This window comes from Siniperca chuatsi, linkage group LG14 (genome assembly GCF_020085105.1).
Source record: "Siniperca chuatsi isolate FFG_IHB_CAS linkage group LG14, ASM2008510v1, whole genome shotgun sequence".
Classification (NCBI taxonomy): Eukaryota; Metazoa; Chordata; class Actinopteri; order Centrarchiformes; family Sinipercidae; genus Siniperca; species Siniperca chuatsi.
Genome location: NC_058055.1, coordinates 19,738,001 through 19,761,483, shown reverse-complemented (window position 1 = coordinate 19,761,483; position 23,483 = coordinate 19,738,001). Strand labels below are relative to the sequence as shown.

Below are 23,483 nucleotides of genomic sequence, written 5' to 3'. Positions count from 1 at the left end.
GTAAATACGAAGGGTTCCTGTCTGGCTTTGTTGTTGTTTTCTGTTTTGGTGTGGGAGTGTGGCGTACCTAAGATTGAAGCACTGTTTTAATTTTTGTCTTTCACTGTAAATAAAATTTTTAAACCATTGTTATTTTATTTCAAAATATGGAGAAAAAAATCTAAAGGAAACAATCATTTACCTCACTGTAGACACACTATATCTTCTTACTTTGATATGAAATTTAACTGGAAGTGAGATGACCTGAAGAGAGAGCCAGCACCGCGAAAGCTCACTGATTAACACGTTACGACTCATTTGGTTAATCTCTATAAAAATACGAAGTGTTCAAATGAAAATTCGCTGCTTTAAGGGGGTTATGTGTTGGACTACTTTTCGGCTGAGAGCAGTTACTTCGTGGAGTCTATGCTGGTTGCCTGTCACACATGTTTGAGGTAGAGAGGCACTGGATAGGCCAAACGAAGTCTGAGCTTCTGATCTTGGATCAAAGATAATTTGTCACTGTTGTCATTGCAGAGATAAAATGGTACAAAGTGCATCTGCGTCTTGTGAGGCAAGTACGAAGTAGGGAATGTCGAAAATCTTAAGTCACTGGTAGTGTAAGGGAGAGAGACCATGCCTGCCGTGTTGTCTTTGATAGAACTGTCTGGATAAAAACAAGTTGTCTCGCGCCTCCAGCTGGACCTTAAAAACACCTGCATGGTGATGCCACTCATTGGTTTAATTTTGTATGACTCATGGTAGACAAATTATCTCATACCAGTTCATAGGAGACTAGTGAGCCAAATTTGATATAATTTATATTTATTTTTTTAGTATTTGGAATTCAGTGATGGAAAGGAAAATATGGGGGAGCTGAAATGTTGCTTCCATGTGCTACATTAGATATAAAGAGATCACTAATGGAAAATGTAAGCACACACTGGATATGGCATGGTTGCCCCAGCCTCATGTACTGCACATGAAGTATGTGGATTGTAATTACTAAATTTTGTTCCAGAAACTGATGATGGGATGAAGATGGGCAAACCTTAAGTTATATTCCAAGTTGCCATCAAATAATTATAATAAGGAAGGATTAATTATATATAGACACATGGTCAATAGCTTGTGATTGTAAGTTCTGAAGCTGACAGCTGCATTTTTACTGTTGAAACTGAACAAATGTAATATAATATTTCGACATACATGGACATCATATGTGTCTCTCAACTGCACAAAATTGACAATATGGGCATGTTTTACTGTGGTACTGATGTAAACAAACCTTTAACAGCATAATAAAAGCATTTATGACACATTTTATTATTGTGTGGCATTTTATTGCAGTGTAAAAGGCGAGTTAATCATTTTGGGAGTGACACAAGACTTTATTCCTGTGTTTTGGTTCAGCCCCCATTTCGATCACGGGTTGTGCCTTTACAGATCGGTTACTTTAGGGTGGGTGGGATGGTTTTGTAGCTGAAACAAAACCACAGCTTTTGAAATGCCGACTTCAAAGTCCCCCATTCGTGTCTGCCTTTAACTCTGCCCCACTTTGTGCGCCCGGAGCGTAGGTAGGCTATAGCAACCACAAACAACATGACCGACTATGAAGCTGCAACCGCCTTCCTCGGAGAATGGGGACGTTTCCAACAGCAGGTGTTTTTCCTCCTCTGTCTGAGCATCATCCCTAACGGTTTCACCGGCCTATCCATTGTGTTCCTAGCCGACACGCCGCCCCACCGCTGCCTCATTCCCGCGCACGTCAACGTCACGGCCGCATGGAGGAACAGCAGCATCCCGCTGGAGGAGGAGAGCCACAGCGGCGCTTTGGTGCCCAGCAAGTGCTCCAGATACAAACTCGAAGATATACTGAGCTTCTCGGGGAGAGGCTTGCTGCCCGGCGTTGATGTCAACCTGTCTAATGTGGCAACAGAAGGCTGCTTGGATGGGTGGGAGTACGACCAGAGCGTGTACATTTCTACCATCATATCTGAGGTTTGTGTACCTAAATTTAGAGGAGGCTGCAGCTGATGAACGAATTTATATTGGTGTTACCTTCTACAGGAAGTTACTGAGTATAAAGTCACTAAAACACATATGCTTCATGATATAGCCTACTTATCTAAATTTGTCAGATATAATTTCATTGAGATGGGTGAGTTTTAATTACTCACTGTGAATATCCTTGACTGCAAAAACTAGATTTAGAGACATTTTCAAAATACAAAAAAATTGTCTGTATCTAATAATACTAATATTATTAATATTTGCAGATATCACCCATTGGTAGTGTTTTTTTTCTTTGCATATGTTAACACAGGTGTTTCTAATATTTTGTCCACCCTCATTAGATATATGTTTGAACATAATAATGAAGACACCTTTAAATATCAAGTGTCAATAAAAGTGAACATTTTAAATTCCGCGAAGGTGCTATATGTTGTTAATTTTTCCAAATAGGGTTGTACTTTTAGATTTTAATTATTATTTTTCTTGCTAAGACATTGCTAATTCATGATAAAGCACTTAGTTGTGTACTTAATGTACTCTGACCTTGGTGCTGCATGTCTGTGTGTGTGTTTGCAGTGGGACTTGGTGTGTGATGACAGTTGGAAGAAGCCACTGACTTCTTCTCTCTTCTTCTGTGGAGTTCTCACTGGCTCCTTCATTTCGGGACAGCTCTCTGACAGGTTATGGACAAAAGACGAACTTTAGTTATTTTCAAAATGTCACTCAACATAGTTTTCTGCCTAAACAAAAATCCATGCATATGGTAGGCTAATCTATACAAGTTCAACATGTCCTCTTTAACCTCAACTCCGTCCTCTTTTAGAGCTCAACATGGCAACAAGATGAATGAATAGATCTTTTAATGATTTAAATGTTAAGATTTTGTGTTCAGACTTCAATCAGGCACAATTCAACACTCCAGCAATAGGAATGTGGATGGCTTTGCAACAAGAACTTTTTTTTCTTTGCATTACTTTCAGTGGAAGTCAAAGTAGAACTGAAGGCAAAAGCACAATTTTACACCTTTAGGTACTTAGTCTGAATGTGACTGTGGAGAAACAGATGCAACATTTGATGTATCTGTAAAAATCAAGCAGCAGCATAAAATGCCCCAGGATTTCCAGGACTACACATGTTGTGGGCCAGCTCACTTCGAAAGTTGCATAAAGACTTTTGTGGCTCCAGAGAGAGCTGCGTGAAATCTAATAAATTGCCTCAAGTGATGCCACTTGAGTCAGCGTCAGTTGGGGCTGAAGACTACAAGTGTGAAAATGAAAGAAATCTGGTGGTGTGAAGAACTGAGTTTACCAGACCACTGTAGCCCGTCTCTGCTTGAGGCTAGCGGCTACTAACATAACACACCCAAGCGAACGGTTCAACGGTGGAGTTGCACTGTTGGTAATGTAGGCGCTAGGTTTTGACAAGGAAGAAGAAGGCATGGAATAAAAAAGACAATATCTCTGGTTCTGATGTATCGATTTGGATCTTTTTTCTTTTAAACTGTTCATTGTGAGCCTGTTATAGGAGTGCAATGCTAAATCGTTGGAGTACTCTTTTAAGCTCTGGCCAAAAATGTAGCAAAATTGCTTTAAAGTCTGCATTAATGGATTTTTGGCTGCTTTGGGGCAGAAGATAAAAAAAGCTGACAGACACATGCTTAACATAATATCACCTTGCATAAATAATATAGCTAATATGGCTAATGTGCTAACAAACAATCACCTACTTACACCTTCAGCAGACATTACGATCCCATTGGCGTCATGTTTCTAGCCACTTGATGAATATAAGTCCAATATTCACTCTCCATTTAGCTCTGGTTATGTCTCAACTAACTCCTGAGAAAAATATGTGGCTCTTTAACTGCTTGATGTTTGATTTTCTTCACAAGCTAGTCACAAACTTTGTCTGCTGTTTGGTGCTGGGCAGGTAGTGTACAGTGGGTTAATTAGGTGAAAACAGCTGCCCGCTGCTGGAAACGAGGTTAATGAGAGCAGTAAGAGTGAATCATACTGTACAGTAAATGTTAGGTTAGGTTGGTTGACCTTCCCTTTTACACAGCATGCTTACTTGGTCATTTACCTGTGCTTTGTATCATTTTCAGGTATGGGAGAAAAATAGTGTTGTTTGTTACTATGGGAGTCCAGACAGTGTTCACACTCATCCAGGTCTTCTCTCCATCCTGGGCTGCGTTCTGCGCCATATTCTTTGTTGTAGGGATGGGCCAAATCTCCAATTATGTGGCTGCGTTTGTGCTAGGTACTTTTATTCAGGTCTATTCATTGATTTGCATATGTATTTAGTTGCTAACTTTTTCAAGAAAATGCAAAAGACAGTGTAATTCATTCCTTATGTTTTGAATTCCCCCCTTTTCTCTTGTGCTTAGGAACAGAGATATTAGGCCCATGTGTTCGGACAATTTTCTCCACTGCGGGTGTGAGTCTTTTCTTTGGTGCAGGCTACATGCTGCTGCCACTGTTTGCTTTCTTCATCAGAGACTGGAGGATGCTTCTCCTAGGCTTCACCCTGCCTGGCTTCCTCTGTGTGCCTCTCTGGTGGTAGGTGGGTGTGTGTTTGTCTGTGTGTGTTTTTTAGCAGTTGATGTTACATATTTGGCCATCTATGATGTCAACTGATGTCACAATGTTGAGAAATTATTTTTCTGCAGTGCTGACAGGTGTAACAGTACTTTCAGTAGATTGATTCAGGCTGGGAACCCGAGTGTTCCAGTGTGTTGATCATTCTCATCTCTTGTCATATGTGATTTTTTATCAAATTTCATCAGTTCCTTTTAACATCTGGCCAGGGATAACAGATGAAAATTAGCCATCTTGGCTGCCAATAAATCAATTGGCATCATTCTTGCCAATTCAAAAATATCTAGATAGATTGTTTTGCACTATTGTAAATGATTAGTCGATTAATAGGTTAGTTGATAGACAAAATCAATTCATCAATTAATCAGCATCTATTTTGACAACTGATTGTTTGTCATATTTTAAACAAAAATGCCCAAAAATAAATGGTCCCAGCTTCTCAAATGTGAATCTTTATCTATCTTCTTTCATAGTAAAGTTAATATTTTTGAATATTCAAGTAATTTGAAGACATACCCTTGGACTCCAGAAACTTGTGATGGACATTTTTCACTACTTTTAAAATATTTTTTTATTTCATATAAATAAATATGCATTGATTGCGCCACTATGTATTGCCTTTCTAATAACCACAACAGCATCAGTCTCTAGTAACTTTATGAAGCTTCTACAGCTAGTGTTAGGTAGGTTTTACTTTTATGGAGGCACTCATTTGAGCATTATAAGGAATAAAAATAAGGAAAAAGAAAAGCCTCAATTGTAATTTTGCTGTATGCTGTCCAGGGGATGGAACCTCTGTCTCTCTCTCTGTTCTCTGAGGCAGGTACATCCCCGAGTCTCCTCGGTGGCTGCTCTCTCAGGGAAGAGTAGAAGAGGCTGAGGCCATAATGAGAGATGCTGCTAAGAGGAACAAAATCGAGCCTCCGCCGGTCATATTTGGTCCTTTACAGGTGAGAGCTCACTGAAAAGCTTGCTTATATTTAAGTGCATAAAACACCAAGGTGCAGGGCACTTTCCTGACTCTTGTGGTAAGCAGATATAGGTGTACAAAACAGTCAATACACAGGTACATAGGTTATTGAAGTTATTGGGGGAGTTAAATCTCTTTTCAGATAGCTTCCAGTGACTGCTTCTCAGAGTTTAGTTTATCATGGAATTATTTGTATTTTACATTATAGAAAATCATGACATATTATTCTTTTAACATATTTTTGGGAAGGCAAATGTGCCTCTCTTTGTCAGTATTTCTTCTAAATATGGCTTTTACCTCTAAAGGTACTTGCTTTCTATTGAAACTCAGTTCGACCGCATCTGCGTAGAGATGATTTCTGGCTGTCCAGATCTTACAGCTCTCCTGCTCGATGAAAATCATCATAGGTTTACAGACAAAGCTCAAAAGACCTACATCAGTCAAGGGCTCTGACAGTCATGGGAACCCAAATCTATAACTGTAACTATAAAAAATATGCAAAAAAAGTTTTAAATACAGATGCTGGGTATTGTAGTGTTGATAATGTAAATATTTTTAATTATAAGTTCCGTTTTATTAAGCTGTGCTGACAGGCTGAGGAAGAGTTATCATTGAAGTCCATTACATTACTGAGGATAGGAAATATGATATTTGTTGTTTGTTCATTTCAATTCAATTAAATTTTATTTATATAGCGCCAATTCATAACAGAAGTTATCTCTATCTTCAAGTAATTAGCATCGTACTGGAATAGTCAGAATTGGACCGAAACCAGTGGGGAATGACAATGAACTTGTCTTTCTCTTCTAGAGAAAACACAATACTTCTGTAACCCTATAACCTTTATATCTAAGCCATCAACCAATTCATACCAGTTTTTCTGCTTATTCTGGTTTTCTTTGAGATCAGCTTTCTCTTGGTTTACTTCCCAGATGGGGAGCGGGAATGAAAATGAACCTTTTAGGGTTCACTGCCCAGTGTGATGTAATTATTTACTATTCTGCACACGAGTGAACACTAATCTGGATGGCAGCCGACAGAGACTCTGCCAAGATGTAACAGATGCCCGTCTGTTACTGGAATTTGCCTACATATCCAACTCTCTGATTGAAAGAAATCTTCCTCAATTACAAAGTGAACTCCACTTTGAAGGAATGACTCATTTATGTACCAACACTAAGCTCTTGTTTCTTGTAAGGGTACTTATATTGCTGTATAGTAGATTTGTATAGGTTTATGTATGCTCATATACATATATAGCTATACGTTGAGCAACTGGGTGTTTCTCTTCCATTAAGAGAGCTGATTGTTTTAAACTAACTGTATAGTAATATGCATCTTTCTTTGCATTTTGTTCTTCCATCCTGCTGGCCTCTCTGACACATGACCTTTGACCTGTGAACTTTCTTCTACAAACAAAACTGCCACATTCACAACCTTTCCTCTGTGTAGACGCATGTTGTCCTGCACTTTCCTCCTTAGAAACAGACAATGGATCCTCTTCATCGTTGTGAAATCAATATCACTTTGACAATGATAAAGCAAACAACTTACAGAGATATCCAAATCATGCTATGCAATTCACTCAACAGTCCATCTCTATGTTCATGTATGCATTTCCTAAATGTTGCCATATTGTTATATAGGAACACTTTTATATTCTTGCCAAACAAACATTGTAATTTGTACTGCTAACCTTTGTTTTGCCTCTTGCTCACCGCTGAAAACTGGCAGCAGACTGGAGGAGATGGTATTGTTTTCCTTCTGTATGCCAAACCAGTCCATAATGCAGTAGTTTGTGTGGGGTCAGTCATTTTTGTACTGCTACATGCTGAATTCTTGATTGTTTTCCATTTTAAACTGTAAAAATCCTCAATCAAAGTTGTGCAGGGTAACATGCTGTGTGAAAGCAGTCACATTTATGCTTGAATATCTTAAAAGTACAATATGGAAGCATTGCTAATAGTAGCAGCACTGATAAACCATGGAAACAAAATGTGAACGGAAGAAGAGACAAAAATGTATCTTCCTAATTATAGACTGGCCAATACTGGATTTTTGAGGCTGATACTGATAACGATGATAGTAATTAGAAGATAAACAATCTTCATACTATTCCCTTTGATTGTGCTTTAAAGAATTTAGTTTGTAGTTAGACAAACTATATAATGGTAAACTGTTTTTCAAATGACCTCAAACCTAGTTTGGCATTTCTGCAATTTCTTGTTACTTATCAGCCGACATATACACCAATACGATATAAATCTGCAATAAGCTAACTTCGGCTGATTTATCGGTCTAGATCTATTCCTAAGTATTTTTGCCCCCTCAATTTTTCATTGCGCATTGAACTTTTGCCTCCATTAATCCTGATCCTGGTGTTTGGGTACTATATGTGAACACGTGCACATGTTCACTCAGCAATTAGCCACGCATTCAGCTTTTCTCTAATGAAATGATTTCCAGACTGATGGCTCTGCTTGTTAAGTGTTTGTTGTTCCACGTGCTCTGCTGCCCCACAGAAAGAACTTCAATCTGAGAGCAGGAAGCCCCACAACATCTGTGACCTGCTTCGTTCTCGAAACATCCGCTGGATCTCTGTCACGCTGTGGCTGGTCTGGTGAGTCCCTGCTGTCTCATCTGACCTCCGCATTCAGCACAGTAACCCTGCACGCACAAAACGAACACCTTAGCACACACATGCAGACATATGCTGTACACATGCTGTTAGGCTTTAACAAACGCACATAAATGCACACACACGTCAGCCCATTTCACTAACAACAAATAATGACCTGTCAGGTGCTGTGAAGCCTGCAACTAAGATCAAAATCAGGTTTTATGTAACTGCACAGTATGCCTGTATTTTTCCTGTTCTCACTTCCTTGCTGAGTCTGAAAACAGATGCAGTTTGATTTCTGTTTGATTTAGAAACAGTTCCATTTAGCCTTTTAGAGAAAATAAGTTGTGAGCTACTCATAGCAAGTGGATAAGCTCTAAGTTGCATGTTATTTTTTCCACAGCTGAAGGACTTACTAACAGCTGAAGGACTTACTAACAGCTGAAGGACTTACTAACTTTACAGTCAAAAAAAAAAATCAAGGATGCAAAAGCCAAATGTTTTTCTGATCTAATGTCTGTCATCACAGCTCAAGGTTTATATTCCTGCCTGCTGCATCCAAAAATGACACTGTGAGAGAGGATTTTTCACTACGAGCGACCCCTTTTACATGAAATAGTCATTTGATTCATTTTTATTGTAAAAATATTGATTATCGCTGCTTTACAAACTGACAATCTCAAGACAATCATGGCTTTGTTTTATCATGATACCACACTCACCAGAGGTGGCACTTTGTTGACAGCCATTGTGATAGCATCATCAGTGCGTTTGCTGTGAACATCACAAGAGCCTATGTTACCAGGGTCCTATGTTCCCGAGCTCAATATCCTCTTGATATGACACAAATTTGCAGGCAAGACAGTTTTTCTTGACTTTAGACATTATCTCCACGGTGACTGAACAGATTGTTACCATTCAAACTGCATTTGAAACATCCATCTCCCATTACTCTTTTTGAACTGCAATTTGAACTGCGAAAATAGCCCTAACAAATCTTTTCCAATGTAAGTTTATAATAAAGAGCCACATGCTGGGATCATAGGACATTGGGAACCTAGGTATGAGCCAATCACCACATATTTTTCAACCACGCCATTCAACTAACTTCAGCAAAAGTGTCAACAAGGTGTCAGTGCCGAGGTGTGAAAGTCTGTCCCTCAATTCCTCTACAACATTTGAATCACCCCAATTTTATATATACACATACATTTACCGTACGATAGACGACAAGAAACACTGATAAAACAAGTCGTGGACACAAGTTACATTATGCTTCTGACTACAATCCATCCATCCATCCATTTTCTACCGCTTGGTCCCGTTAGGGGTCGCGGGTGACTGGAGCCTATCCCAGTGACTTTGGGCCTTAGGCAGGGTACACCCTGGACAGTGGCCAACTCGTCGCAGGGCTAACACAGACACAGACAAGGACAGACAACCATTCACTCTCACATTCATTCAATACGGGCAATTTAGAGTTATCAATTAACCTACACATGCATGTCTTTGGACGGTGGGAGGAAGCCGGAGAACCCGGAGAGAACCCACGGTAACACGGGGAGGACATGCAGACTCCACCCAGAGAGATTGTGTGATGTTGGTCTGGTCCGGGAATCGATCCCACGAACCCACGATCTCCTTATTGGGAGGCAGGAGCTTTAGCCGCCCTGCCACCGTGCACCCCGCTTCTGACTACAATGTTGTATGTAAACATCTTCTAGTTGGATATTCAAGCTTAACAATTATCCCCACAGGAACACCGTGACCATCGCCTATTTTGCCCTTTCCCTGAATACTGCGAACCTTCACGGTAACGCGTACTTCAACTGTTTCCTGTCTGCTGTGGTAGAGATGCCAGCCTACACTCTGTCATGGGTTATGTTTCGCTGGTGTTCCAGACGACTGAGTCTTTTCTCAACCCTTTTCATGGGAGGATTGTTTCTACTCTTCATACAGCTCATACCATCAAGTATGACACTTCAATGTGCAATTTTTAACACTAGATAAATATAGCCTTTATTTCTGCATTCTCTCGTTTGTTAGTTTATGTAAGCAAATAGACATGCAGATATAACTTGAGACATTCTCATTTCAATCAACTAAACCGAATTTGTGTGAATTTTTGTTTGAATGTTCAGTTTATTTAAGTAATAACTTGCATGTAACCTTAAACAATCTAATGCTTTATTCCCCCTAGACCTGATTTATCTAGCCATAACACTCGAGATGATGGGGAAGTTTGCAGTGACGACAGCATTTGCTATCTTGTACGCATACACAGCAGAACTCTACCCAACTGTACTGAGGAATACGTCTGTGGGCACCTGCTCCATGGCCTCCAGAATAGGAAGCATCATTGCCCCATACTTCATTTACTTAAGTAAGGATGCTTTTACCTCTGCTAAAAGCACAGTAAGTTCATGTCCTGTCACTCATCTTAATGAGCTGTCTGTTGATCACTGTGGATAAGTGTGAACTTGCAAGTATTTAGGCAAGCATCGTAAATGTCCAGCTCTTTTTTTCTCCTTCAGTTTGCACAAGCATGGAAAAGCAACACAGACGTACGTCCTGATCTTACCTGCTGCATTTTCAGTTCTGTTAAATATCCTTCCACTTCTTCCACATGTTGTTAGGAAACTCTGCCGGTTTCTGTGTAGCACCCGACAGTGTAACATCACGTACTTTAGGCCATAATATTTTATCCTCTAATGGTCACGACCCCTTAACTGCTATGTTAGTCATAACACTGACTCTTTATTTCTGTCACAGTACAGTGCTGCTCTGATGATGTTGACAGCTGCACTATTAATATTTTTCTGACATGTCGTTGACATCTATACTATTAATATTTTCTAATTCTTTTGGGTCCCTAATATGACTAGTGACACCGCTGAACTCGCTAATTTTTGTCTGCTGATTTCTGACGGCAGGACTTGAAGCTCCGTGGTATGAAATTCTTCTTTTTATTCTTTGGTAAGATTTTTGTGTATGAAACTTGCCCACAAATGGAGCGGAACAGCCTTATATGCTTATGCTAATAGCCATATAAGCTATATGCTAATTATCAATAGCATATATGGCACTTATCAGGCTGAAACGAGCAATTTACGACAAGTTTGTGCAGTTAGTGTGAGTTTGGTGAATCCGACTTGAAACATTTGTACAAGCAAGCCTCAGAAAAAAAAGTAAGAGAAGTTTGGGATAAGAATATAAAATATATTCTTATCCTCCACTTCAAGAGTATACTGTCACTAAGCATCATGTCGCTATCCCTGGCATATTTTGACTTTCTCTTTAAGAGAAATATAAAATACTACATGAATGATCTTCAAGGTGTAATATGAACATCCATCCATTATCTAAATAGCTTATCCTGTTCAGGGTTATGGGGTGCTGGAGCATATCCCAGCATGCGTTGCGAGAGGCCGGCTGCTCTATCGCAGAACTAACACACTTGGACAAACATTCACACTTACAGGAAATTTTGTTTCCAGTTCACCTAACCTGCTTGTCTTTGCACTGTGGGAGAACATGAAAATGCTCCAAACAGCTGGGTTGGGCCCAAACCCAGTAGCACTTTTGCTGTCAGGCAGCAGTAGTAACCACTGAGCTAATATCCCACTGTTATGTGCCATTGAATGTATTCTTACTTACTTCTAATTCAGTTTTTATAAATAGACAAAATTAAAGCCACAGGGTTGTAAAACCATCCACAAGACAGTCTGCCTACAGCTAGGTAGTTTAATGGTGTTTACGTTCTGAAGCAGAAATAAATACCCATCAAACATGCAGCAGTTTGTCTACTGTAGAGACAGGCGCTCTGGAGTTTTCAGTCTCATTTGCATTTCCCCTTTTCATTCATTAATTAGCTCTAACTCAAACATCAAATCAGCAGTAAATACAAAGAGCAACAGAATGACTCTGTGTTGTTGTTTTCTTGTGTGTGAAAAACGCCACCATTGTTTTTTAATCCCCCATGAATGTAATTTGCCCAAACTTCGCTGTTCGTAAGATGTGGTGGAAATGCAGGAATGTGAAAAAAATTGTTTTAGTTCCTAGTTTAGTAACTCTGGTTCCATAGTACCTGGAAATTTTCGTCGAACAGGGCTATTTATCTGATTTGTCATTACTTACATTTCCCCATGCATGGAAATGAATGGAATTACTTGGATGCACTGTTAAGAAAAGCTGTTTCTCTCCCAACTGACTTGCACTAAACACTGTTAGGAACAAGAGGCTGACAAGAAGCTGGTGCCTGTACAGAAACAACATGAACAAAACTCACTACAACAAAGACATTAAAGCAGGCTTGATTAGCACTCAGATCAGATAGACCAGTCTGCTGAAAAGCCCAGAGCTTTCAGCTAAAATTTCGACGTTTATTTTAAGATTTAGTGGACTGGATTTAAACTGATGCAGCCATATCAAACTACTCTCTCCACCATTTGTCTTTTTGTTTTTAACTGCTCTACGGTACCATTGTAACCAGGGTTGTTTTTCACTGTATCCTCCTTTGATGTGTTGCCACAGGAAGCTATTCCGTTTCACTGCCTTACATCCTCATGGGAACCCTTACAGCTCTGTCGGGGTTGCTGAGTCTCCTGCTGCCTGAGAGCTATGGAATGCCTCTGCCTGACACCATCAGTCACATGCAACACTTCCCCGGGTAAGACTACACCTACCTGTCAGATGACGGCAGACAGCACACTATAACGATCCCAACAGAATAGTTGACATTTTGGTATATACGCTTCTTTGCTTTGTTGCTTAGAGTTTGATGAGAAGATCGATACCACTCTTGGGTCTGTACACTTTACAATGAACTGCCATTTTTCCGCGTCAGTTTTTGTATGAATTAAACAAACAGGATATACCGTGTTAATCAGTGAGTATAAGAGGTGCTGGTAGGTGGATTTTGTTGCCTTCCGACAGAGCCAGGCTAGCAGTTTCCTTCTGTTTCCAGTCTTTGTGCTGAGCTAAGCTATTTACCTAATAAATTAATGCTCGAGGAAGTTTATAGTAAATACTAGCAATGCTGAATAATTATTAAAATAACACAAAAAAGCATCTTGGACATCACGGACGCTACCTCCTCAACCCCTGACCATAATATAACTGGAACACACAGCTCAAGGTAAAGCGTTTATTATAAGCTGCCGCTGAGCAGTTTAACATTATCATTAAACAGTAATATCACATTGATAGGTTTAAATAGTGTAATGTAATGTATTTGTGCTGTTAAAATACTGTGCGTATTCGGATATGTTCTTGTCCGCTGTGCGTGACAGCCTTTTGGACCTGTTTAACTATGTCTTGGCTATTTGTATGTTCTTGTCTGCTGTGTGCAATGGGGCCTGGTAGTTGCAAGACTGGCATATGTTTGCTTCATATTATAGAAGCCTATGTTATATTACCCCCCACACACGAGCATGTACTGTACACGCAAAAAAATGCATCTGCCACTACAGCACCCCCGACTTAAATCCTCTTCCCACGGCTCTGCTTGTTGTAACTTATTCAAAAATATTGTAGTTTTATGGAATTTGAACTTGGTGTCACATAGTCATTTAGTGAATGGTATTCCTGCACTAGCACAGTTTCCACGACCAACACTGTATCTCTGTCAGGCTAAAGCTGCTGTCACAGGTCAGCCAGCCACCCTGACTCAGCACAATTTGAGCAAAACTTTGTGAGGTGTGAAGTGAAGGATGAGCATTGGTTTATTCATAACCCACTTCACTAGAGGTTTAAAAGTAGACAGGGCATCTGATGCATTTTTAAACAATGTTCTGCCTCCTATTTTGGTGGTGCTCTAGATTACTCCCTAGTTCACCTACATTAAGTTTAAAAACAGGCCGGGACAGCACTGTTCTGTGAATCATTACTGTAACTTTATCACTGTGTTTTCTACTCTAGATGTTGTCAGAAGACACCTTATACACTCACCCGCTCCGAAGAAAAGGAAAACGCTGCTGAAAGGAAGTCTCCGGTTGTCCCTTGATGAAGGAGCAGCACTGATATCCGGCTTGAGGCGAATAACTGGACAAACATCATGCCTCCATCCATGTTGTCACTGGATTTGTAAAATGATGTGACTTCAACAAGACCAAGGACCATGACAGTTATTCAGATAATATAATGGTGCCTTAAAATATCTCCACAAAACTGGAGTAATGTTTTCTCTGCGACAGCATCAAAATACTGTGAAATGAAAAGTATAACAATCCTCTGTACATCATAGATGCTCAGCACCAATGCAATTGTTACCGAACTCACATAATCCTGCTGTAGTAAAAGATGAAAATAGTGTAATTTTAGTGAAATAAACATATACATAAATGTTTTAATCAGAACTAGTAGCCACGTTGAGTATATTATGATACAACAGCACCTTTAGCTTCACATTGAACAGTTGCACATTTCATATTTCAGTTTCTAGTGAAAATTTTGTATACATCTTTGTGAGTTGAGATAACATGCACAGAGTGCAAGCACAATTTAATCTACTTCAAAATGGTAATAAATTACACATATATAAGTCAAGCTTCTTTTAATTTCACTTCTTACAAAAAGGTAATGTAATGCCATTACATCCACTAGTAGTGACTGAAATTTACTGATACAAATGTTGAGTAGTAAGAACAGTAAACAGTAGGAATGATAATATTTATTAATAAGTCATTCATGTTAGTGATGTTTTAGACAATCAGAGTCGACTTTCGAAAAGCACCACAGGTTTTGAATGTTCTTTTCTAGTGATGAATAGGCACTTTATGCTGTTGGGACAAAAGACAAAAACATAATTTGGTTTAGTATTCAGCATAAAGTAAAACTAAAAATGCTGCAATGTTTGAATACTTTTTCACTGCTACCAACTTCATTTTCATCATCATCATGAACAGGTGTGTTTACTTCAAAGACTTATTGTCACATCCTCTCAGAGTCACGATGATGATTATTGGTTTTGGTGGTTATATTAAAAGAATAATCTGTGACATTTTTTGTTGCTATTTTCTTGTGTGAACACCCAGTATCAGGTAGGTCTGCCTGGGGAAAAACCTCAGGTACACTTTTTCAGTAGCAACAGGTGGTTTAAGTACAATAACTGGGTAGTTTGTTCAGCTATGGTGACTGTAGTTCCTTATGCATTTATCTCAAACTTTTATGACATAAATCTCATTTTATTCCTTTTTCAGCAGCGGTCCCAAGACTACAGTATGTCATACATTCACACTTAAAAAACCTTTAAAACTTACACTTAAATCCACAATTGATCTACTGTACGTGTTTAGATGAAACCAGATTGCTAGAAAAAAATCCAATAACTTGGGAGCACTTGGAACCTCCACAGAGAAAGAACCAGGGCTGAGATTTGAAAGGACCCTCTTGGTTTGTACACCTGCATAATTATAGACGTCTTAGTGGCTGATATGTTTGATTGAATATAAATTAATTTATAAATTGTTAAATTAAGAGTGAAAAGTTTAAATGATCATTGTCTTTTTTGTGACTATAAGACAGTCAGAAGTCAGAACATTTCAAATCTACACATAGGGGCTTTAAATACATCAAATAATAATTTATAATCATTTGTAATATTGACATAGAAGGAGATTATGATGTATGTATCCCTTAAGGAACCCACCTTTCTCTCTTATGCATCTGTTGAATAGTTTCGGGTAGAGGTCGTCCAAAACTCTCTGGAAGGAAGAGAGTGGCAAAGACAGAGACAACTGCTAGACTCCCCATTGTAATATAAGGCAGGTACTTAAAGTATATACCTAAAAAAGGAGAAAGGGAAATTAGGATGAGTTGGAGACCTGGGTCCTGCGTCTGTGCACCATAAGTGTTGACAGTATGTGTACAGAGCATCTGAACTACATAGGTGAAATCATTGCTTATCCACTAAAATTTGTTAATGTGCTGAGATATATCCAGGTTAAACAAATGTTAATTATTACTATACTACTATAGTGGTCATATTATGCTTTTTGGCTATATTTCTTTCCTTTATTGTGTTATATATCTTTTTTGTGCATGTAATAGGTTTGCAAAGTGAAAAAGCCCAACGTCCACCCCAAAGAGAGTTACCCTCTCCCACGGAAAACACTACTCCTGAACTGCCTGAAAACAGCTTGATTGTAGTCCAGCCGTTACTTCCATAATGTATCTACATCACTACGTAACACGCGTGATAACGCACAACTACACCTAAATATGAAACTAAAATAACGTTAAATACCCTCCAGGCAGTCAATGGACATAAAGTTGTTACTGTGATGTAGAGACAGTGCACAGTTAAAATGTTACCTATGAAAGATAAATTAGTTACAAAATAATAACTTACCACTCTAAAATGTCTTGCTCCAGTCTCGATTGTGAAGCTGGTTCGAGTCGTTGGAAAATGTACGGCTGAACCCGAACCATAGTTGTTGGCTGAAGCAGCTTTGTTTTGGATCACACTACCTTGCTCGTCAGGACCCGCCCTACTCTGTTTCTGATTGGCTAGTAGTCCTTACCTAGGTACTGCGCATGTGCACCTCCCAACAAAGATCGAATAGAAGTGTTATGTCTTACTTGTTAGCTAAAACAGAGCATTCAAGACACAGGGTGAAAAGAGGTGATGCAACAATGTGCAGTATGAGCAAAAAATATGGTGTTTTTGAACATTAAACCATGTAAACCTATTCTAGTACAACTGCAAAATAAAAATAAGCATAATATGACCACTTTAAGACCAGTTTACTCACTCAGCTGTAACAAAAAAGGTGCAATGCAGCTGCCCACTCTGGAAACAGTAGTGCATATCCCCGTGGCTGTGTTCCTGAGCACTGTTGGGTAAAGCTCTGCTGTGTAGGCAAACATCAGGGATGTACCTGCGGTAATACCAAATTTACCCAGCATCTCCAGAGCAACAGACAGATTTGATAAACCTGAAAAGTAAGAAATTATTTGTCTAAGAACAGAATGGAACAAAGAAAAAAAAAGAAACACAAAGTCCATCTTTGTAGCAGATTAAATGCATTGTAGTGATTCTTAACCCTGCATAAACATAAAGTGGCCATTTTCTCCTCAGCTTTCATTCAGTCCTTCTATTCTTAACAATTCCTCAATGTTAGAAGCAGTCTTAAAGGGGAACACACATCATCTTTTGGGGAGCAATACTGCATACAGTGGTGTGCAAAAGTGTTTGCCGTTTGCCACAGCATCTCAATAGGATTCAGGTCAGGACTTTGACAAGGACACTCCAAAGTCTTCATTTTGTTCTACTTCGTCGTCTATCAGCCTCACTAGAATGCTGTATTAAATTCACATCTGAATCCATATAACTTTCTCACACCACTGTATATGCAAAGAATTGTATAAAGCCTTTTGTGGCTCCAGAGAAAGCTGCACGAAATTTGATAAATTGCCTGAAGTGATGTCACTTGAGTCAGCGTCGGTTGGATCTGAAGACTAAGAGTCTGAAAATGAAAAAAATCTGCAGTGGAGTTAGAAAGAATTGAGCTAACCAGACCTCTGTAGCCCACTCCTCAGCTCTGCTTGAAGCTACATTATTAACTGCTACTAGCATAACACACAGAACCTTGGGCTGAAATATTGGTGGAAGAGTTGCATTATGGGTAATGTAGGCACCAGGTTTTGACAAGGAAGAAGAAGGCGTGGAATAAAAAAAGATCTGTGGTTCTGCTGTATCAATTTTTATCCTTTTTATTTTAAACTGTCAAGGCCTCTTAAGGCCTAAAAATATTTGCTTGGAAATTTGATGAGTATATGAGTATTGTGATGCACCACGTCATGACACTGCTTACTTTGAGGCACCAGTTGAATGAAGTACAGTGACACTCCTCCCAGGAGCAAGATACAGATGACAGACAGTCGTCGTGAAAGGTATAGCAGCGCCAGCCAGCTGGAAATATATGCTGGTATCTCTACAGCTGCTGAGATGAAGCAGCTGATATAGGGGTCAGCATGAAGTCGGGATGTGTTCAGGGACAGGCCAAAGTAGCCAGTACTCAGAGTGAACCTGGGAAGACAGAGATACAGACAACAGAGATGTTTGAATGGAAACCTGTGTAGAAATGGCATTCAATAACATTTACTTAGTAAACCAAGACCATTACACTTAGAGCTTCTTTCAAACTTCACTGCCATCAAAACAGAAGAGCTTAGCATGCAAGAGATGAGTAAGAGCAAAAATAATAACAACAACAAAAAGAGAGAAAGAAAACTAAAGGAGGACGAAACTGTAAAAACAAGGAATGGTGAAATGATTGAGAGGAGTTCAGGTGAAATACATATACTTCATTCATAACTGATTAGTAATGGAGTGTCAATGAATATTTTAAGAAAGTAATTTCTAGGATACAAACTAAATTCTGAAAGGTCTGAAAAGATCTGAAAATAATTGTTTGTGTTTGGTGACTGAAATGCTCAGACTGGATACTCACCACACCAGGCACAGACTGACAGTTGTGTTTCTCATGTTTCTTGTCCTCAGCAAGCTGAAGACATTGTGGTGTTCCTTAGGGTGTGTCTTTGTCTCATCAGCCTGCAAAATACAAAACATCAGTCTCACCAGCAGTTTGTTTTGTTTTAGTTGGTTGGTCTGTCGGTCCACCACTTTGGTCCAGAATGCAATATCTTAACAACTACTGGATGGATTGCCATGAAGTTTTCTATGACATTAATGCTCGCTAGAGGTGGAATCCTAATGACTTTCTTGATCCCCATTTTGGTGATAGTGAAATGATTTGACAACTATAGGAAGAACTGCCATTCAGACATTCGTACTAACAATGTGTGTCTTCAAGCATACATATTGCCTCATGAAAATCAAAGCAGACTTACAGGTATACTGTAATCTTGAAAGATGACCCCCGGAGCCTGAACTTTGTTCCACTTAGCAGCCTTTCTCACTATGGCCTCGGCCTCCTCCACTCGTCCCTGAGAGAGTAGCCATCGAGGAGACTCCGGGATGAACCTGCCTCAGTATACAACAGAAACAGAAAGGTTCAGGTTGGATCAGAGGGGCTTAAAAGACAAAGCAACAAAGAGGGTGAATGCAAGTTCTAACTTTTCTCTAGTGAAAGAGCCAAATTATTATTTTTGTCCCCCGACAAGAGCAAAATCATGACATTTATGTTGTACGGTAAGGTAAACTCCCCGTGAATACATTTTCTAGTTAAGAGTACAACCTACCACCAGAGGGGGAGGTAGAGCAGGCCAGGCACAGACAAAGCCAACAGGAGAGATTTCCAGTCTCTTAAATAGTAAGCGAAGAGAGGCAGCATCATGTAGCCAAAGGCAAAGCCCAGACAAACACCCATAGATGAGAACAGGACCCGAACATTGCCAGTCAAGATTTCAGTGCCTGCACAAAAAGAGAAAAAGAGGGAAATGCACGACAGAAGTGTAGGTAATATGTGAAGTTATTAGTGATAAAGAGTGATAATAAAGTGATAGTGAGAAGCAAAATCACTGACTACTCTATATAAAAGTATTATTTGTTGTTACTAGAGCATGAAATGTTCATATTTACCCAGCACAAAAGCAGATACATAGTTGGAGATCTGTCCCAATCCACTGATGAAGAGGAGGATGGACAACACCGTCCAAGAAGGTGAAAATATTTCAGCAAAGGTAAAAATTGTCTGAACCGCCATTGTTACAAAGAGAGCAGGCTTTCTCCCATATCTAGAGTGAGAAGTCAAACAATGAAATAAGAGCAAATAAAAATAAGTTTTTATAAAGGGAAAAGTCCTTGTCTCCATCCCTGTCTTATGTTTGGTTTGTTTCAATTTGGTTTTGTGCTGTGCTTTGTATTGTAATATATCTTTATTTATTCATTTATATTTTGTGTGTGTGTGAAGCACTTTGCGTGTTTTTAAAAGTGCTATAAAAGTAAAGCTTAACTTACTTAGTATCTTCAGGAACAATTAAAAAGACAAAAAATATACAGATTTAAAAACTATTATACACTGTTCATGTAAAGAACTATAATTAAAGAGTAACAAGTTAATCAAGGTAAATAAAAATAGAACATTAGCAGAAAGTTTAAAAGTACTTTTTTCAACTGCTGTGTATATCATTTCATTGTCAGGTGGTGTTTTCACTACCTGTCTGAGAGCTGTCCTGAGGAGAAAGATCCAAAAAGAACTCCCAAGAAGTAAATTGTGGAGGTGAATGGCTGCTTCCATTGCTCACTGCACACCAGGTCAAACTGGAATATCATTGTATGAACAAATTAAATACATGGACTAGGGGGAGTCCATGTCTATGTTATCATCATTTATTGATTTAAAGCTGCAGTAATGAATTCCTGGCCACTAGGGGTGCAATACAAGGGTACAGATGCAAATTCACCACAATACAACTGTTTATTAAGCTGGTGGTGGGTGATGGTTAACATGTCTGCCTACTTACACATCCAGCAGACACAGAGCAAGATTAGCATTCATTCAGAGTTTCTCTGTTTCTGGCCACCTGATAAATATAATTTCAATATTCACTTGCCTTTTAGCCCGGTTGTTCTTAAATTCTTAGATAAAACATGTGGATCTTTTGCTGCTTGATGTCATGTTCAGCAGCCACTTTGTAACATTGTTTACCTGCAGTTTGAATTTATTTATTTTTGGAAGAAACAGCTGCAAATGGTGGGATGATGAGTGCATGGTATTTGGAGGAATATGTGCTTTATCAACTGAATTCAAATTCAAATACAAGAACTACCACCATTGCAGCTATTATGCTGTTTCTAATACTACTTGTATAAATGTTGCTACCAGTTCAGTTGCTATTACTATTACTACACTATTACTGATGCTACCTCTATACTATGGCTTAAACAAGACCAACAAACACTTACACATAGGTAGATGTACACACTCACCTCAGAGACTATGGTGGATTGGTAGATGTCTCTGCTGTAGCTCCACCCATCCACACAGCCCTCCTGCTCCAGGTCAGTGAGGTTGACGTCTCTGCCAGGAATGAATCCCTGAGCAGAGAGATTTCTGACCACATCCAGCCTGTATCTGCTGCACCTGCTCAGCTCCTGTTTCCCATTCACCACCTCAGTCACAATGACACAAACTTTATTGGTAACATTTCTGTGGCAAATAACCTATCCCTGTATTGTGTACTGTGTCCTTACCTGTATCTTTCTGTACCTTCACATAAAACCCTGGAATGTAGCCATATGATTTTATCAGACGCTTTATGAGGGCTTTACTTTATACAGCAGATGCAGAACAAATACATTAACTCCAAATCTCCAAATTTGATCATCAAAATATTGTAATAATATTGTTACGTGCCAGGCAGGGGCAAAGTACCTGTTCTGTGTGTGTGTTTCTTCCCTCCTGCTTTTCTTTCTCTGCCCCTCTTCTGGTTTCGCTCTAGGTGCTAATAACATGATTAGTTTCCACCTGTGCAGTCCGGTCATGCTGCTCATTGGTTTCCTCGGACTTTGAGTTGGCCTATTATCATCCGGGGCCCTCATTAAAAAGAGCAAACCTTAAGAGTTAATTTTGTTTGTGTTTTTGTTATCAGAAGTAGGTATTAGTCAAGTCTAGTTTTATTAAATTGATTTAAATTTGTTTGGCATGACCACCTTGTCTTATCCTCCCCCACATTTTGAGAACCTTTGTTATGTTTGCAGGTATCGAGATGAGCTGAAAAGAAATCACTTTCATTTTTACTTATACTCCTTCAAATTCTTTGGTTGTCATCCTTAGCAATATTGTACACATGAAATAAACATAAAATACCTATGGGAACATTAGTCAGACTGATTTCTTTTTCTGCCTGGCTCTCTTTTGGAATTGTTGAATAAGTATAACTTTCACATTGAGAAAACAAGGTGGAAAAACTGCTACACTTTACCTTTTTTCCAGGAGCTGTGTTCAAAAACTTAATTACCTCTATCGGGATGATGGCAGTGCGCCAATCTTGGGTCAGGTTGATTTCAGGAACCAAGCAGTGGTGACTGGGAATGTCGGTCACAAAGACAAGAGAGAAAGCCCCAAGTCCATTGGGAAAGATGCTGGCACAGAGCAGGAAGAAGACAATCTGCTGGAAACGTCCCCACGGACCCAGGAATGCTGTGGCATCATCATAATTCTTCATAGTCTCCTAATCCAAACTGTGCCCTCCAGTCTTTATCTACATTTTCTACTGCAAAAGTGAAAACAGAATGGTCTGCCTTCACCTCACCTGCCCGTTAGCCACGCCCTGCACCAGATGCCAAAGCACAAGTTAAAAGGCAGGGTTACAGTGTTTTATTACTCATTACTCAAGAAATTCTTCAAAGGCCACTCAGGACTGCTGTTTACTACTGTGAACTAGGAATAGGGCCAAGAAACACTCATCTCCAATATTATAGCCATACTGTAGCTGCAAAAATGTATAAACAGTAAAGAAATCACCCTTATGCTAGCTGTAATAGAAACATGTGTTTCTGTCTAGACAAATGCCAAAAAATAACTTGACTCTAGCAGGGCTTTTGTGTCACATCCAGTATGAAAGTTGTGGGTTTTTTTCCTTGTAGGTTATAGATTACACAGGTAATAAAAAGCTACAAATTTCGGATGCAAAAACTTATGTTGGGTTCCCAGAACAAACATGAACCTTACAACTTTTGACTACTGGAACATTTATTAACAGCCATCTAATGAGCATTTTGTGTGTTTTTTCCATTAAGGGCTAAGCAACTTATAACAAGTATTCATACAGAAAGTGGAGATATCACTTTAGAGCCCATTAAAATCAGTGATACGTTTAAAGATTTCTACTCCCAGCTATACTCCTCCCAGTTTGATGGCGATGAAATCCTTTCTTGATCTTCTGCCCATCTAAACTATTCCCCCAGACTTGGTGGAGAAACTAGAAGCACCTCTAACCCAAGCAGAAATAGCCCTAGCCATATCATCAATGCACTCTCTCTGCTTAACCAGTTTGGATCCCTATCAGGATACAAGGCAAACCTGCAGGTTAAATCAGGTTAAAACACTGCCACTGCAGTGGTCCACTTTTACTGTCCCCCACTGTTTGCCGGGGACAGTGTAAAAGGGGACAACTCTATAAAAATGAATATACTCCCCAAATTTACATATTTATTTTAGAGTGTACCAGTGTTCATTCCAAAATATTTTTTTGTTTCATTAGACTCAATTATCTCCTCATATCTATGGCAAAATAAGAAGCTGCAAGTAAGCAAAATCCTACTTAAGAGACTCAAATGAGATGGGGGCATGGGGCTCCCTGATATCCACCACTATTATTGGGCTGCTAACAT

At 39.2% G+C, this 23,483-nt stretch overlaps 2 protein-coding genes across 5 annotated transcripts; one reads left to right on the top strand and one right to left on the bottom strand.

The window, feature by feature from the left end:
- Nucleotides 1-1,358: 1,358 nt before the first annotated feature.
- Nucleotides 1,359-15,182, top strand: slc22a21 (solute carrier family 22 member 21). 3 transcript variants are annotated; one of them, XR_006380707.1, is made up of 11 exons: nt 1,359-1,980; nt 2,572-2,675; nt 4,100-4,254; nt 4,382-4,553; nt 5,416-5,542; nt 8,085-8,182; nt 9,940-10,154; nt 10,383-10,565; nt 11,116-11,158; nt 12,716-12,851; nt 14,102-15,182. XR_006380707.1 is itself a non-coding variant. In XM_044222938.1 (10 exons), exons 1-10 carry the CDS (start codon nt 1,582-1,584, stop codon nt 14,184-14,186), a joined length of 1,674 nt encoding a protein of 557 aa, XP_044078873.1. In that variant the 5' UTR covers nt 1,387-1,581; the 3' UTR covers nt 14,187-15,182. The 3 variants fall into 3 exon arrangements, 1 of the variants encoding a protein (XP_044078873.1); XR_006380708.1 differs by having other exon boundaries at nt 1,360-1,980; nt 11,116-11,131; XM_044222938.1 differs by lacking the exon at nt 11,116-11,158 and having other exon boundaries at nt 1,387-1,980.
- LOC122888464 (solute carrier family 22 member 5-like) lies at nt 14,838-22,417 on the bottom strand. Of its 2 annotated transcripts, none has more exons than XM_044222935.1 (11): nt 22,109-22,417; nt 21,078-21,260; nt 20,305-20,408; nt 19,728-19,882; nt 19,388-19,559; nt 19,037-19,169; nt 18,637-18,737; nt 17,998-18,212; nt 16,936-17,118; nt 15,831-15,966; nt 14,838-14,961 (listed from the first exon to the last, which is right to left on the bottom strand). In XM_044222935.1, the coding sequence occupies exons 1-11, from the start codon at nt 22,313-22,315 to the stop codon at nt 14,892-14,894; spliced, it is 1,659 nt and encodes a 552-aa protein (XP_044078870.1). In that variant the 5' UTR covers nt 22,316-22,417; the 3' UTR covers nt 14,838-14,891. The 2 variants fall into 2 exon arrangements, with proteins under 2 accessions (XP_044078870.1, XP_044078869.1); XM_044222934.1 differs by having other exon boundaries at nt 14,838-15,584; nt 22,109-22,408.
- Nucleotides 22,418-23,483: the final 1,066 nt, after the last annotated feature.